The sequence below is a fragment of the Myodes glareolus genome, chromosome 5 (assembly GCF_982192425.1).
Source record: "Myodes glareolus chromosome 5, mMyoGla1.1, whole genome shotgun sequence".
Taxonomy (NCBI): Eukaryota; Metazoa; Chordata; class Mammalia; order Rodentia; family Cricetidae; genus Myodes; species Myodes glareolus.
The window spans coordinates 33078906-33097009 of NC_142030.1; the positions used below are offsets into that span (position 1 = coordinate 33078906).

At 44.1% G+C, this 18104-nt stretch overlaps 1 protein-coding gene across 4 annotated transcripts in view; it reads right to left on the bottom strand.

Annotated features, from left to right (window-relative positions):
• Positions 1-15262: 15262 nt before the first annotated feature.
• The window catches only part of Btd (biotinidase), a 35036-nt gene continuing 32194 nt past the window's right edge, over positions 15263-18104 (bottom strand). For all 4 annotated transcript variants that reach the window (XM_048421288.3, XM_048421291.3, XM_087906224.1 and 1 more), the window contains 2 exons: positions 17574-17723; positions 15263-16714 (listed from right to left, as the gene is read on the bottom strand). In XM_048421288.3, coding sequence (XP_048277245.3) covers positions 15542-16714; positions 17574-17723 — 1323 coding nt within the window. In that variant the 3' untranslated portion in view covers positions 15263-15541. The remainder of the gene's footprint in view (positions 16715-17573; positions 17724-18104) is intronic.

Sequence of the window (18104 nt, forward strand, 5' to 3'; positions counted from 1 at the left end):
CTCAACCTCCAGAAGAGCCTAGTCTTCTCTGTAGTTCTTACTGTGATCATTCTTTCCAAAGCAGAGGCTAGACTAAAGAAAGATCATAAAGTTTGCCTAGTAGCTGCTTTTTAAAATAAGAAAAGATGGTTATGTACAATGTTGTCTACTGCTGGTTCTCTATCCTTCAGCACTTTTTGTGTCTCCATCCCTGCCTCATTCTCTGAGTGGTTTTTTATTTCCTTCTGGTTACTCACTCTTGCATTCTGCCTACTGGATTTGATGTTGTTTTTAAAGAAAGAAAAATGCCTTTTAGCATTCATTGTAGATGATGGGTTTGCTATATTTCTGTCTGGTGTTTTGATTAGATTTTAAAACAGAAAATTTAAATGGTGATTTAAGCTTAAAATATTTCTTCCTCTCTTCTTTAAACCTAAAATAAGTTTTCAGTTATAAAGCTTATTTCCCACACTCAACAAACATTTTAAAGCACACAGTAATTCAAAAGCATGATCTTAAATCCTGAATGTGCACTGGGACTAGGTGAAGTACTTATCCTCAAAGTGATGTGCTTGGTCAGACAGGTAAAACGTCCAGATAATTACTTGCCAGAAAAAGATTTGAGAGTAATGCTGATGGAATCCTGTTGTGCGAGAGAAGCCCTTGAGGATGAGAAGGTCGCTTGTTGATACACTAAAGATTACACAAATATTTCTGGTGTAAGGAGACAAAAGATGCTGCTGAATATGTAGATGAATGTTCAGACTCCTGGTAGCAGTAGAGGATGGAGATGCTGGCTAACCCATCAATACCAACCACAGCACATCACAGATTCACCCAAGAACCTTTTATCCTTTGCTTTGTTGTTGAATTTTTTGTTTTGGTTTTTTGTTTGTTTGTTTGAGCTGTACTGTGGCTTGAACTCAGCCTCAGATGCACTAGACAAATGCTCTACCCCAGAGCATTCTTCGATTTTCTTTTGAGCTAGTTTGTTGAGTGTAAGCCCTCTTTGAATGCCCCTGACTGTACAGTATTAACTTGCTTTGCCTCCTGATAGCCGTAAAGATGGCACAACACTTGAGTTGGAGAAGCACTGTTTCCTAAAGCATGAGCCTTATACAAATAAAGGATGGGTAAGAACATCAGGTAAGTTGGTTCTTTTCTGATCCTCAAAAACATCAGCAGGCACTGTGACTAGTAGACTCTGATCTAACAGAGACAAATGCACATTTCATATGGACAGGAAAACTTGCCACTTCTGCTGCTTTGGTAACCTGGCGTGAGCCCACATTCTGGTCACTAAGGCATAACATATGTGAAAGAAAAGTTCTTTGTAGTTCTTAAGGATGACGCCTCAGAGCAGGAAATGCCAAAACCCAAGAGAATGGATGATCCAAGGCAAAGTTGCATCTGGAGGAGAGTGATCTTTCACTGAGCAGCTGTGAATGTTAATAGTAATGGGTGTGGGGGAGTGTGGTGGTGCACCCCTTTGATCCCAGCACTAGGAGCATGGGGAAGGGGGAAGGCCCTGCAGTTGCCTGCAACTCTGATGTAGGAACAGGACATGAGAGCTGCAGTCAAAGGTTGGGCATTGGGGCCTGGGTTCAGGACTCTCGTCTCCATGCTTCCCCAGTGTTGGACTTCTGTGGAGTTATGTGCCCAGAGCTGGCTGGAGGCTGAGTGTTCAGGGAAGGGGCCTGTGCTTCACTAGAAACATCCAAGCCCTGGAATGAAAGATGGCCAGGACCATAGGAGTGTCCAGGTAAGGCACCTGAGAGCCTTGAATGGCAGATGCCTCACCAGTTGACTTTCTCACTGCTGACTTAGCGCTGTACTGTTGCTTGTGTTCTGACTCCAACAAAGGTGATAAGAAAAGGAACCATTTTCCATCAGGGAGGTGGTGACCAGAGACTAGCATATTCCTGTAGTGGACTGCATGCTGCAGGTACTCAGTTCCAAATATTTACTCTGAGGCATGGAAACTCCAAATGTGCACATTGTGGCCAGGCTCAACAAAGATCTGGGCTAACTAATGTGTTTGTGTGCATCAGTTCAGAAACCTATAGTCAGTATAGAGAATTATATGTCCAGTACAGTTACTAGAAAAGCATTTGCCATATGACAGTGAAGAAGGCAGAATAAGCAGTTCTGAAATTTGCTTCCAAAGAAGTATTGACAAAATATGTCAGAATCTAATTTCTCAAAAGTGGACATGAATGGCTGCTATCAACCTCCAGTGTGTGTGTTTAGGAAAAAATAGGGACTGTAAGAACAGAAGTGCCCCAGCCTTTGACTGGCCACATCCCTCACTCTCCAGCTCTGTGGTAGCTTAGAAACTCATAGTTCACATTTTTGATGCCACCTGGCAACCACTAGACAGCAAAACAAAGCCAATACTCTTTTAAAGCAATGTTCCCATTTTTGCCCTGTGTTCAAAGTCCTAATCTTGCTCTTTGACACTTAACAATAAAGTATCAGAACCAATGATAGAAAGATTGGAGCTGATGCATCCACTTTTCTACCTGAAGATATCCCTACCAGTTAAGCAGTGATGGGAGACTAGCAGGTGTAAAATCAGCAGTCATAGTTGATCTCCAGCAGCATCAACTGCTGCACAAAGTAGACAACTTTTGTAGGTTACAATAGCAAAATACACACTCATCCAAACCACACCAAATAGACTGAATCCTGGAGACTAGAGCATCCTTTAGCAGACTTAAAACTGCAGAAAATATATGGAATCTTGGTGTGGGACAATGGTCGGTATTCTTGCGATTTTATTTTAAACACTGATTGGCCAGTCACCAGACAAGAAGTATAGGCAGGACAACCAGACAGAAAGTATGGACTGTGGGGATTTTCCTTTGTTTAGGATATTGGTTACAAGTTGTTATAGCTAATGGTCAGGAGAAAAGCTAAACAAAGGATATTAGATTTAGAATTCTTGTTTTTTTTTTAAAAAAAGGAAGTGGTATGGGACAATGGTCTGTATTCTATCAATTATATTTTAAATAAACACTGGTTGGGCAGTAGCCAGACAAGAAGTATAGGCGGGACAACCAAACAGGAAGTAGAGGCAGGTCAATGAGAACAGGAGAATTCTGGGAAGAAGGAATCCCTATTCAGCAGTCCTGACCCAGCCACAGAGCAAGCAAGATGTAACTGCCTCACCAAAAAAGGTACCAAGCCACATGGCTAACACAGACAAGAGTAGTGGGGTAATATAAGTTATAAGAGTTAATAAGACTGAGCTTATTGGGCCAATCAGTTTATAGTTAATGTAGACCTCTGTGTGATTTCTTTGGGACCTAACGACTGCAGGAACTGGGCAGGACAGAAAACTCAGTCAACAGGATCTGCTCTTGGACAGTGATAGCATTAAGTTAGAAATCAATACAATAGAAAATATTCAAAGATTAAATAATACATATACACCAAGCAGGTCAAAGAAGATACTGTAATTTTTAAAACAGTGAATTAAGTAAAACATTAAGAATTGTCTATGTTGCTACTCAGTTTTTAAGTGTAAAGTTTCTGGCATTGACTGTCCATACTAGGAGGAAAAAAAAAATCAAAGATCAGCCCTGTGAGCATTCTACCTTAAGAGACTGAAAAAAGCAGAGCAAAGTAAATCCAAGGTATTAAAGCAAAAATAAAAGCAGAGGCTCAAGCCTTTAATCCCAGCACTCTGGAGCCACAGGCAGGTGATCTCTGTGAGTTCAAGCCAGCCTGGTCTACAGAGTGAGATCCAGGAGAGCCAGGGCTACACAGAGAAATCAGAAATAATGAAATAAAAGTAATTTCATTAGAAAGACAGGAAATCCAACAAGTGGTGCTTTGCAAAGATTGATAGAACTCTATCAAAGCTTTTTTTAAAAGGCACAGTGAAACAACTTGACTACAGAGCCCATGGACATGGATTATAAAGGATTGCCACCAGCAACTTTCTACACACAGATTTCATAACCTAGATTAAATAGACTAATTCCTTGAAAGCCAATTTGTGAAAAGCTACAAAAAGAAAAATGTATATGAGCTAAATGAAGTGATTTATGAAACAAAAAAACTAGAACAATATTTCATGCTCATACATCAAAATATGGAGATGGTAGGTCCCCCTCATAGAGTCAATAGAGTCCTTTGTAAACAAATTGCTATTGAAGTTGGTATATAAGAAAGGAGAGCGCTCACAGAATACTGGAGAGCAGAGCACTGACTTCATAGCCTTCATAAGGCTACAGAACAGTATAGACTACTGGCTAGAGTATGACGTGGGAAACGGAACAGAATAAAGTTCAGGCATGGGGTCACAACATCCAACCGATCTCTGACAGCTGAGTTAGGATGATAAAGTAGAGCTAAAGAAAATCATTTAGACTACTGGAATTCATGAGCCTCTACTAAAAGTCAGTTGAGGCTCAGAATGTACACACTTGGAACTTTATTCAGAAACTGATTGCAGATGTAAATATAAAATTCTTAGAAGATGCTATAGGCAAAATCTCAATGCCTTGGGGTTTAGCAGTGGCTTTAGGTATAATACCAAAGGTACAATCTGAGTATAGAAGCTAGACCTCAATATTTTTAAATTATGCTTTGCAAATGTCAACTGTAAGAGAATGAAAGACAAGCCATAGATTCATAAAGTACTAACAAAAGATGTGGCAGATAAAGGAATGTTATTTAAAACATAGAGATGACTTAAAAATCAAGTATGATTTTTTGTGGAAACAGACCATAGGCTTTGCCAAAAGTCTTACCCAAACAGATAAACAATATTACCCCCTTATTTGTGGCTTCACTGCAGGCCAGAAAATTTGAGTGTCAAAATTCAGAAGTAAGCAATTCTCAAGTCCTGAAGTTGTAAGTCATTCTTTGGTGTGGTAATACAGCTCCCGATCCTGCTCTGTCCCACCAGGGACATAAATCATCTATGTGCCCTACATACCCATGATGAATACACTAGTGTCTGCTGATCACTTAGACATCTGCCTATCAGTCTGTTTGCTACAACCTCAGTGCTGGTGTTCAATGAATCCTTACTGTGCCTAATAATGGCCCCAAGCTCAAGAGCAGTGCTCTGAAAAGCAGGCATACCATGGAAAAGTCATACAGTACATCCTGCGGCAAAGGGTAAAACTGATAACTTTATATGGAAATCATCTGTGCTCAGATTTATTTATGTGCTAGAGTAAGGTAGTTTGAAAGGTCACACGTAACTTGTTATAGTATGCTTTTATAATTTCCATTATTATCAATCTTTAAAATTTGCAGGTTAAATATATGCAGATAGAAAACCACATGGAAAGCCTGGTACTGTGAGGTTGCAGGCATCCACTGAGGCCTTGGAATGTTTCCCTTATGGATAAAAAGACAGACAGTACAGATGACAAAAGATTAGAACGATGCACCACACCATTGCCATAAGAACAAATGGAGCACTACACCAATCAGAATGGTAGAGACTGAAGACACTGACACCACAGAATGCTGTTGCTGAGCATCTGTCAGAATTCCAGCCATTGCTAGTGGGAATTCAGAATGCTTCAGTCACTCTGAAAAAGCACTTTGGCTGTTTGTTACAAGACTAAAACATTTTGGGCATGGTGGTACACCTTTGACTCCACCCCACCCCAGCACAAAGGAAGACAAAGACAAGTGGATATCTGTGAGCTCTAGACCAGCCCTGGTCCACATAGCAAGTTCCAGGGCTACGTAGAGAGACTCTGTCTTACAAACCAAAGACATACTCATGTTAGTTACTCTATGATTCAGCAATTGTGCTCTTTAGTATTTACCCAAAGGGGCTAAAATGTACGTACACACAAAGGCCTGCCCATGAGTGTTTATAGTATATACAATTGCCAAAACTTGGAAGCAACCAAAAAGACCTTCAGTAGGAAACAAGCAAAGGGAACTAGTACATTCATGGTTATTCAAAGCTAAGAAGAAATGACCCATCATGGAGCTCAGGAGATGGCTCTGTTGAAGTGCTTGCTATGCAACATGAGAGCCTGAGTTCAGATTCCGAGGACTCTTCATAAAGCTGGGCACGTTGGCACATAACCTGTAATCCTAGAGCTGGGAGTTGGGGGCAGAAATAGGATTCCTAGAGCTTGCTGGTAAGTTCTAGTTTTGGTGAGAGAGGTTGCACTCAATGTCAACTACTGGTGTCTTCACACATAATACACACATAATGCACACACACTTGCATGCAAATACATACACACATATTACACACACAGCACACAAATCCAGGTTACCAAGTGAAGAGCCAGAAAGACTGCGTTTTCTAAGTCCAACAACACTCTCTTGGGAGGCGGGGACATCTCTAGAGAGATGGCAAGATCCATGGTTTCAGGAGCTAGGTGAGGAGCAGAGCACAGGACAGGCAGCAGAACTACTCTGATGCTGTGAAGAGAGCTGTCCCGTCTTACTGCTAAGAAATCACAAAGCACTAAATTGGCTTTGTATTTTTCCAATACACGTCATTTTTAGTGACATTATGATGTTCATACTTTTTCTTTCAACACATTGCAAATTTCCATGTCAACATTGATCATAAAGACATTTAGACAGACACTCTTTGAAAGGCAAAGCACATTATATGTAAATACATTTGGTACTTAATAGAGTCTTGGTATTCTATTGAAAGACTCGGTACATGAACAATTGTATTTTATGTGTCTCAAGTCATCTAGAACCAAATCTGGCCTGGGGTTCAGGAAAAAGGAAGGTGGATTTAAGAGTTCATGGAAGGAGGCTAGTATGTAATAACTAAGCAAATGTTACCTGTCTTATACACTCTGTTGTTTTATGGAAAAGATTAAATTAGATAATGGGCAGCCTAGACTCCGGACTCAGTGACTTGACTGTGTGACTTTAAGACTAGTAATGTAACTTCTCTGTACTTAAAGTGTTTTTATTTGGGGGGGGGAGGGTTGGAAGTTATTTATTTAATGTATGTGTATTGGTGTTTTGCTTGCATGTTTATCTGTGTGAGAGTGTCAGATCCTTGAACTGACAGTTGTGAGCTGCCATGTGGGTGCTGGGAATCATACCCAGGTCCTCTGTAAGAACCTAACTGCTGAATCATCTCATCAGCCCCTTGTTGTTTGTTTGTTTGTTTGTTTGTTTTTGTTGTTGTTGTTGTTGTTTTGGAGGGGGAGGGTAGGAGGGTTGGTTTTTCGAGTCAGAGTTTTTCTGTAGCTTTGAAACCTGTCCTGGAACTCACTCTGTAGACTAGGCTGACCTTGAACTCACAGAGGTCCATCTGCCTCTGCCTCCCAAGTGCTGGGATTGAAGGTGTGTGCCACCACTGCCCGACTTTGTTTTTGTTTTTAATGAAAACATCTTCTTTATCTCTCTAGCTGTTGCTGGGGGTGAGGGGGGCTTCTTGTTTTTGTTGATACGGTATCATGGAAGACCAACAGGAAGGATACATGCAGAGAACCTGGTATATGGTCTGATGCAGGAAGATGTTCCTGAAAGGCAGCTTGCAAAAAGCTTTACTTTGACATTCTGTCTCCTAATGAAGACATTCAGAAGTCCCAGTCATTCAGAAGTCATCTAAAAATCTGCTGTCTTAGTCTGGGTCCTCTGTGGAGCAAATGCAGGTTCACCTTGCAAGAGTCTGACTATAGGAAAGGCTGTTGTGGAAGGAACTAGGGATGGAGCTGTGGAGACTGCAAAACAGTAACACAAGCAACCAGTCTAAACTCAGTGACATCAGTTAGCAAGTCCTTCTGTGTAACAAATGTGTAACAAAGCACTCAGGAACCTGTAGGCAGAGACTGCTCATTGGTTTCCTCCATGTGACTGCCGGAGGGAGCTGGAGCAGCACGGCTCACACAGGCAGATGTGGCACTGCACCTATTTCTGGTCCACCCTTGAGAAATTCAAGCTGGGAATCTGAGCCCAGCTTGGGCTTTATGAAACCCTGTCCCTCCCCTCAAGACAAAGGCTCAGGAAGATCGCTCCATCCGTCTTGTGTGATGGACAACCTGAGTTTGAGCTCCAAGTCCCATGGTGGACAGAGAGAGCCAGCTCCCAAAAAGTTGTCCTCTGACTGCCACATATTTGTGGCACACATGTGACTTCATTCATATACAAACAACATGAAAATAAATACTAGCGTATATGAGGGCCTGGCTCCCATTCCTAGTACTGAAATTAAAAATACATAGAAGAATATATATTCATTCATTGTGTGTGTGTGTGTGTGTGTGTGTGTGTGTGTGTGTGTGTGTATGTGTGTGTAACTCAGTCAGGAAAGGTACTTTCCACCCAGTTTGACCACCTGATTTTGATCTCTGGGATGTAATGATGGAATGGCAAAGAGCCAACTCCCACAAAATGTCCTTTGACCTCTATATGTACACTGTGTACACACAGTGAATAATTTTTTAAAAAAGAAATGGGGGGGGGGCTGGAGAGATGGCTCGGAGGTTAAGAGCATGGACTACTCTTCCAGAGGTCTTGAGTTCAATGCCTAGCACCCACATGGCAGCTCACAACTGTCTGTAACTCCAGTTCCAGGGGATCTAACACCCTTATAGAAACACACGTACAGACCAAACGCCAATGCACATTTTTTAAAATAAATTTTAAAAAAGAAATTGGAGGTGGTGGTACATACCTGTGAGTTTGAGGCCAGCCTGGTGTACAGACCGAGCTCTAGGACAGCCAGAGATACATACAGAAATCCTGCCTCAAACAAATAAATAAAAATAAGAAAAGAATGAAAGAGTCTGAGGCACTGGCTGGCTTAGCCTCCTTCCCAGCGACAGGAAAGCCATGTGTGAGCTCAAAGTCACATGGCAGTTTTCTAAGACACCAGGCTTCCTCTCGACTCCTGAAACGGTTCTCTTAAAACCTGGTGTATCATTTAACTTCTTAATTTTTCATGGCATTCCTTCTCAGGAATGCATCTGTATTTATATATGTCCATTTTGCATGTTCAGTATACGTCGCCCATTCCTTCGAACGATGTGAGATAGAGTGTTCACTTTCTGGGGAAAAAAAAAAGTTCTTACACATTTTAAGTTCATTTACCATGCCAAACTATTGGTTCACATATAAGTTCATCTTTGTGTTTAGAGTTCATCAGAACAGTCATTTGCTTTTGTTATGTCCAAATCCGTGGGTCCCCACAAAAGCCAACAAAGGAGACCGAGTCCCATATGTAAAAGCAAAGAGCCTTTATTTTAATCAAGTTTGCCAACTCAGTCTCTCCACATGTCCAACATATTGGAATATCCGGAGAGCCCCGAGCTCAATTAGAATTGGGTTTTTATAGTAGTAAAGGTGGGGGTGAGGGGTCTCTGAGGTTCAGGACCCCTGATTGGCTGACATTTGTCCAGGAGTGTCCTGGTGAAGTGCTGGCAGGTGTTTCTATCTTCAGTACTTGGAATGCCAAGAATTTCCTTTGAAAGGTCTGCTCTTGGGTGGGGGTCGGGTAATCTCGGCCTGCCAGGCATTGTCTCAGGGTAAACTATTGAGATTCCAGACTCCATCTGTATTTATCGATGGCCAGAGTCCCAGGTGATAATGGTTGGAGGTAAAGAGCTTCCTTTGGATGACCTGCCCAGACTTAGCTTTCATGGCTGGCCCCCACAGCTTCATGTCTATGTCAGACTCTTGACACAGTTCAGCCCCATGTGCAACAGTTCCCAAAGAAGCTCATCATGGCCCAGAGGGCACAACCTTTTTTGTTCTTTCACTGTTTTCAGAAAAGTCTGGATTGCAACTATTATTTGAAGGTGTGTTAATTTTTTCCTGGAATATGTCTTTCTGTTGTCTCTGAATGTGAACCTTTGTGGTCTTGGTTTTGATGGGCTGGCGAGAGGGCTCAGAGGGTAAAGGTACTTGCCTCCAAATCCGACAACCTGAGTTCAAGCCCCAGAGCCTGCATGACAGAGGAGGGAATGAGCTCCTGCAGGTTGACTCTGGCTTCCACAGTGTACCATGATACATGTGCCCACCCGCAACCCCATACAAATAACTGTAGGGTTGTTGTTTTTAACTGACACGGGATAGATGTGCAAAAGGAAAATGGCAGATTCAGGAAAGGAAGCTGACAGTGAATTACCCTTCATAATGAGCTTCATTAGGAGAGCTTGGCAGCCGTAGGGGCCTTGAGTGAAGAAGAGACGTATTACACCATCACAACTGTCATACCATAGGCAGCACAATGGGGCCTTGAAGAGAGAGCAGAGCCTTTCCTCCAAATCCCGAGAACAGAGGGTTTTGTGACTTAGAGATCTTCAGGAGGGTAGGCATCCTCATTCTATTTGATCCTGTAGGGTGGCATGCATCTGAAGAGAACAGAGGCAGACAATGTGACCATAAACTAACCTTTCAGCTGCAAGCTGAGAAGGGGGTAGACTAAGCTAGAGGGTCTAACAGCCAAGCATGCCTGCGGTCCCAGTATCTGGGAGCTGGAAGCAGGAGAATCAGTTCAAAGCCAGCCTGGCGTAGTACCACATTACCTCATATAGAGAATATTAAAATTAGAGTAACTCCAAAGAACTCTTTCTCCTTTCTCTCTCTCTCTCTCTCTCTCTCTCTCTCTCTCTCTCTCTCTCTCCTCCCTTCCTTAAATTGTTCTTTGTTGTGGAATATTAGTTTAATTGGGCAAGAACAATGGGTTACATTTGTTTCTGCTGCTTTTGTTAATGATGTAAGGATGTGTGACACTTGGTTGTGCTGCATTTGCTTAATTATGAAAAGATGTGTTGCTGTTTCACCTTGCCTGCTTACGGCACCCGATTGGTCTGATAAGCTGAATGACCAATAGCTAGGCAGAAGAGGGATACACAGTAAGGAGAGATTTAGGTTCGAGAAGAATGAGAGAAGGACAAGAGAATGTGGAAGAAAGAGGGAGACACCTGGGGCCAGCCAGGCAGCCACCAGCCAGCCCGACATGAGAGGCAGTGAAAGTAAGATATACAGAAGGAAGAAAGGAAAAAGCCTGGAAGCAAAAGGTAGGTAAAGAGAAACAGGATAATTTAAGTTAAAAGAGTTAGCCAGAAATGAGCCTAAGCTGGGCTGAGCATTCAAATTAATACTAAGACTCAGTGTCATGATTTGGGGGCTGGTTGGTAGCCCAAAAGAGAAAGCCTGGTACAGTTTTTTATTCTAAATTCTAGCAGTTTTTGCTTTCCTAGAATGACTTTTAGTTCACTAAACTAGTTGGTGAGCCCTGAAGTATGCACGACTTAGTAGGGGGCAGGGCTTCTGAAACTCAGAGGCAATGAGGACAATCATTTCAAATGGCATCACTGCCCAGCTTAACACTGTCACTGTTGTGCTGCTGCACAGTCCTCCACAGCCAGCAGGGCACAGACAGTAGCCACTAATGTCTCCTCACTGGCCTTCTATATTTTAAATTTTTTAAAGACTGTCAAGCAGCCCATGTGGTTCGCTGATGCCAGCTCTGATTGTTTGCTGTATAATAAGTCATCCCAGAACTCAGTGGCTCCAAACAACAATTACTTCATTTTGCTAGTAAGTCTGCAGTTTGGGCTAGGCAAAGTGGAGATGGCATGCCTCTCGCCTTTAGATGCGCTAGTTCCTCTGGGGCTATGGCGTCTTTCTCAGAGGACAGCAGAATATTTGCTGGGCTACAAGCCAGCCAGGGCTGAGGCTGGGGGCCACATTCTCTCACCCTGTGAGCCTGCACATATGGCCTGCATTTCCTGAGTGGCTGTTTGTAGTCACAGAAATCATGCAACCTCCACAGTCCTCACAGATGTGCTATGCATCCCAGTAAACAAACTTTCTGTTGGTTTGTCTTTGTATGTTTTTGAGACAAGATCATACTATGTAGCCTAGGTGGGCCTTGGTCTTTCAATTCTCCTGCTTCATTCTCCTGAGTGCTGGGATTACAGGCATGTGCCAACATGGTTGGTCTAAACCTAGCCCTTTTGTACAGTACCACAACTATAGAATCCATTTGGTGTTTATTTGAAAGCCAATAAGTTTGTGAACTTGTTACAACAGCCATAGTTAACCAACATAGTCCTATTCTGCTTTACCCATGACGTGGTTGCTCAGGCAGGTTTTCCTTGGTGGCAGCAGTGGGCATTTTTGCCCCTATAAATGGGTGGTAGGCACTGGAATTGGGTCAGTCTTCAAGAAGGCTGTTGGGGGTTTTGCTTCTCTAGGCTCCAGATGTGAAGCTCAGTGTGAATACACCTCCTTGTGCCCTTCCTTCCTTTGTGAGAGAAGCCAGTGAGGCACAGCTGCGACTCCAGAACGCCCACCCAGACTAAGCCAGCCACTTCCCCCAAGTCTGCCTCCACCAGAAGTACTCTTGGCTTCCTGCCTGAATGCTGTGGTCAGGGTTGCCATTTGCTTCCTGAACTTCAGTATTATAATTAACAAAAGCATACCACAACCATGAGTCATCGGTATATTTTTATCCAGAAATGGTTGGTTTTATTCATTTTCCCATTCTTCCCTTTGTTCTGCCATCTGGCAGCTTCTTTTAACTGCGAGAGTCTTTTTGTTCTGCCGCCATTATTTGCTATTGCCCTTCTGTCTGCACGACAATTCATTCTGAATTGTCATTAGAAAGTGACTCTTGGAGGGTCTGGGCTGCAGCACGACACATGAAGATCTGACAGGTGTCTAGGATTGTCACTTAACTGAGGGGACTAGCTGTAGCAGGTCTGAATTCAGGACGAGCCTTTCTGTACAGCTTCTCTTGCTGGTTTGGGTCATCTTGGCATGAAGTAGTGATAGGCATTTTTAAGAGAATTCCTGTCTCTCTAGTTTGGGGGCAGGGAAGCAGCATCGACTATGGACAGCCTTATCTGGAGCAAAATCCAGCCTGCCAGCTTCCGCCTCCTGGCAATGTCTGAACTGAGAGAGCGGGCAGAGACTGTCATCTGGTGGGAGAGGTCCTGCACTCTCCCTGGGGGCCGTTCCAGGGCACAGGAATCCTAGGACTTCCTGAGGGATTCTGAATTGTTCAGCCCTGCTCATTTTCTCAAGACTTGACTCATGCCACGCCTTTGCAAGCTGTGAGTCAACCAGGCCTGGGGCCACCGGATGCCTTTCCCTTTCGGCATAATGGCTTGCCCCAGGGCTGGGACAGCACTAGGAGGTTTACAGCGAATTCACACTTGCAAGAGCTGTCCACCAGGACCCAGGATACCCTCAGTTACCCTGCCAAGGACCAGAGAGGGACTTCCCTGCCAGACAACGGGAAGAGTGCAGTTTTCATTTCATACAGTTTTATAATTTTGTTGTTTTGGGGGACAGGGTTGCACTAAGTATTCCTGATTGTCCTGGAACTTCCTATGTAGACTAAGTTGGCCTAGAACTCACAGAAATCTGCCTCTCAAGTGACTCCATGGCACATGTGCCCACATACACAGGCACACTCGCATGTATACACACACACACACACTCACATGCACATTCATGGTTTTTTTTTTCTTTTGGTCTTTCAAGACAGGGTTTCTCTGTATACACTCATGATTTTTAAAGGAGTTAAATAGCAACATTTAAGAGGCAAATTTCATCCCTGAAGATAAAAAGCAAGGCAGGAAAGGAAAGGAACAACAGCAAGCGGTTTCTGGTCCTTTGAGGCTGGGATGATCAGATGAAACTTCCAGGTTGACAACTTAGCTTTCTTGTCTTTCTTGAGAGCAGGGTATACAACCAAAGAGAATATGTAAATGCCCTGTGAATTTTTACATATTGGGACTGGAATGGGCTCTGGTCTGTCCTAACTGTAACTGGAATATTGGAGGTGTGAGCAAGGACAGGGTCAGACCTGCATCACACAGAACACACCTCTTCCATGTCTTCACCTAAGGCTGAGATGAATTACCTGTACTCAATGGAAGCATGAGTAGCCCCCATTATACACCAAGAAGCAGCTCACTCAGAAAGATCCTAAAGTCAAAACCAGTCCTATCAGAATGATGGTTGCTGCCCACTCCAAAACTAAGATAGTCTGACATGGAATAAACAGGGTTTTACTTGTTTAATTGTTAAGGTCATACTCAGTTCTTAATTGTACTTCAATGAAGGTTTTGCTTTCAAGAAATGTTTTGTTTTTCAAATCTGTTATTGTAGGAAATAATGATTATTGTGACTAGTGGGAAAAAAATATTATGTTTGGTTTGTACATAGATGTCTTTCTCACAGCCTTCCTACACAATGGATTTTAACAGGATTAGCAGGGAATAGCCCTGGGCTCCCACAGTGGCATATGTTTAAGAAGTTTTGCTTTAAGCATTTTCCTCCAGTGTATCTGAAACACCTCTACATCTCTTGTTTCTTGAATAGTTTTACAATTCTTTGAATATATGGACAAAGGGGAAAAATTGATTCCAAGCGTTTTGTTCCGTATCAGGTGGTATATTAAATATTTTCTACTGTTGGGGGAAAAAAAGAGACAAATTTCAGAAGACTATCCATTCTGTACTCAAAAAATCATAAAATAATAAATAAAAATAAAAGAAACAATTGCTCTGTGTAGAAGTAAAGTACTTTCTAAGTGGCTTTCAAACATGGGTTGCAGAGAAGGTGTCAGGGGCCTAGAAACGTCGTCGCCGTGCTGCCCATAGCTTCTCAGCTGCTGGTGTGCAGCTGTTACTGTGGACAGTCCTTGCTCGGTGCTCACGTGGGCCCTTAGAAAACACCTGCTGTGAGGAGCTGAGCAAAAGTTTGTGACTGCAGCAGGCTGGCCAGGCAGCTCCCACAGCTTAGCTCTCTAGGGCCCCAGCCTCTCCGCACGAGGGAGGCCTATTGGGTGCAAACTCAGTTAGAGCGGTCTTACTGTAGCCCACACAGTTGAGCACAGCTAAATCGATTGGCTAGGGTCTCTGGAATCCCTGGATGAGATGCTTTGGAGGGAATAATTCTATTACTCATGCTTTCCCAGACTGGCCTTGCTCAACATTTTCCAGCCCCTCCCCACTTCCACAGCACCGCATTCCTGCAGTTCTTCCAAACCTGCCTACACAGCCGTCCACGACAGCAAGGCGCATGTGAGAAAGCCTCGCCTCCCTGCTGTTTGGAAGAGCTGTTTCTAGGGCTACATTTCTGACACTGTTGGTAGCTCTGACTTTGCCACCGCATCCGAACAGAGTCCCTGTTGACTGGAATAGGATGATTCACCATGGCAGCCCTTTACACAGCTTTTGCTTCGAGAGTCTGTTTCTTACCACAGAAAGTGTTTGAGGCTTGGAGAGTATGGACACTATGTCACTAGATCAACAATGAAAGAACAAAATAGAAAAAAAAAAAAACAACCAGGGCTCTGTGGGATTGTAAAATAGCAACTTAGGTCTATTTGTTATTTTAGCATTTAAAACTATTTGCGTAGTAGGAAGAAGGCGTGGCTTGAAAAAGAGTGTGAATAGAAAATACCACAAAATGTCTGTCATTATGTAGAAAGGAAGAAGGAACTGCCTCTCCCATCTTCTTACAGTTCCCAGGGTGGGACCCAGTGCCACGGAAGTGGCTTTCCACCCTCTGGGTAGAGACGGTCCTGTGGAAAGGCAATGCTGGCACAGCCTGCTCCACTAACCACACACTTCTTCTAGTCCCTCTCATACAACCGCCCATAGAGAGCTGCGGTCACCAGACCAGAGGACAGTCCACTCTTCCTCAAGAAATAGTGGTCGTTTTCCCACCCGAGCTGGGTAGGGGTATCCAGAGTCATCCCTGAGGTGAGAAACAAAGGAAAGATATAGGAAGTGCTGAAGTTCCCCCACAGGTGAAAGTCAAACAGGCCCTGTGCCTCTGAGATCTCCTGCCCACAAGTGTCAAAGCCAAGGCCCCCACACTTGACCAGGGCACAGACTTGAAGGTAGTAAGTGCCGTGTACCGTGTGGAGCCCATCGAAGACACCCAGGGCATACAGCTCTTCCGACAGGGTGGGCCTCTCATACAGTAAGTGACAGCAGAGACCGTTAGAGCAGACCTGGACATAGCCTTCCTTTCCCCAGACGGGCACCAGGGTGAAGTTGTCATACATCATCTCGGAGTGGAAAGTAGGTGGTGCGTTCATGTTCCACTTGGCAGCCTCCTCACAGTGCACTTCCTGGGCGTCCTTCTCACAGGACAGGTCACCAGCCAGGATCTTTAAGAACTTACTATGGGACGGGTCCGTTTCACTAGTTGCATTCTCTGTCCCAACAAGTCCCAGGGGGTTTGTGGCTACTTGGGCAATTATAAGGTGGCCTTTGGGGTTGTCCATGTCATGGTACCAAAAGGACTTCAGAGGAGTGTGAATGCCACTGCCGGTCATCCCCAGAGTCGGGTGGTGGATGTTAGCTGCCAGAATACTGACACCAAAGGCAGTGGCGAATGCTTTCTGGATTTCAATGGCTGCCAAGAGCGGCAGCTGGTTCATCCAGGCCGTGGGGTACACAATGTGCTTCACCTCGGAGTCTCTGAGGAGTTGGATGGCGGGCTCGAAGAACAGGATGTCAAAGCAAGTGAACATGCCAAACTGGCCCGCAAAGGGGGTATCAAAGGTGACGAGGTCCACGTTAGCAGGGGTATCAAAGGCTGCCTCAAAGTACAGGTTGTGCTTACGGTAGCGGGCAACAAGGGTGCCGTTGTGGCTGAACACCACATTTGTATTAAACTGGTATCGCCCGTCACGTGGGCACCTGGGGTCACTGCGAAGGCAAGGCTGTTTTGTTCCAAGATTGGCCACCAAGAACATCTGTCCCCTGATGGCCATACAACTCAGGCGCTGGAGGACCTGGGGTGGATAATAAATTAAATAAGTTTAAATACTGCCTTTTGGATCATATTTCGGTAAAGAAGTTCCTGTATTGTGTCCGCTCTATATAAACAGCTATCATAAGTCAGTATGAAAAGACCCGTGAGAGTGTACAAAGGCCATGAACAGGTGAGTCACGGGACAAACGTAAGAAGCACCTGCAACGAAACTCAACAGTGACGACAAAATGTAAATGAAGGGTTAAAGGAGCAAGTCTTCACCTTTGTTAGAATGGCAAAAGCTCAAGGGAGTATTGCATCCAATGTTGACCCAAGGGCAGAAAAACAGGCTCACAAGTTAGTACTGGAGGTATGTAAAGTGAGACAAACATCTTTTAACCCCGAAATTTAGTATTTGAAAAATACATTAAGTACTAATTAAACTAATTAAATTCCATTTCCAAGAGTTTTGCAAGAAAACTTGAACATGCCTACAAAAACATACGTACAGGATGCTCACTGAAGCAGTGCTTAAAACAGCAAGCAGGAAAAGAAGGGAGCTGGTCTCCTGCTAGGCCGGAGGTCAGTGGAGGGGGAGAAAAGAAAGCACAGCACACCACTGTTGGAAGGAAGCCTCCAGGAAAGCCAGTGGATGAGGGCCAGGCACTGTTTTATTTTGTTCAAACTTGACTTGCTTAAAGTTTGAATTTGCGTGTGTTTCTTGTGTAATTCACCAATGAAAAGCCCCGCAGCTGAGTAATGTCCTATATTAATTTACATGGGGCGTGGGGCGTTTGGGTTTGGTGGTTTGGATCCCAGACCTCCTTCAGACCTCAGGTAGCATGCTGTGGCTTTTGGCCAAGGACCTGGTTCCGCTCAGCCTCCTAGACCTCACCTACCTCCGTGTCATTGAACCGAAAGGGCTCCAGACAGGGGTTCCACCTGACCAGCCTGGGAGATGGCATAAAGTCCAAGAATGGGTAAATGGATGTTCTTGTGAAGTTGAACCCATGGATGCCATCTTCTGGGAACACTATAATCTGCACACCCTGTAAGTAGAAGGACAGAGGAGAGTGTCGGGAGGTAAGGAAGCACCACGTTCTTGGCTGCCAAACATCAACAAGCTGACTGACGGGCTGGGAAGGAGATGGCTCAACTCAGCTCAGTGGAAAGGCCCAGGTGCTGGACAGTGGTCGCACATGTGCCAGTGTTCTGGAAGAAGGACCAGCATGTGGGGATGGAGGGAGGAGGGAGCGGACGTCTCTAGTCCAGCTGTTCTTGCCCATCCTCTCATGCCTAAGTCAGCTGGGGAACTTCTGGGGAAAACTCTGATATGGAGGCCCATCCATAAAACAGCCGACTGGAATGTGGGTGAGCCCTGGCTGCAGTGTTTACTTAAAAGATTCCACTGTGTAGTCACAGTTGGACTC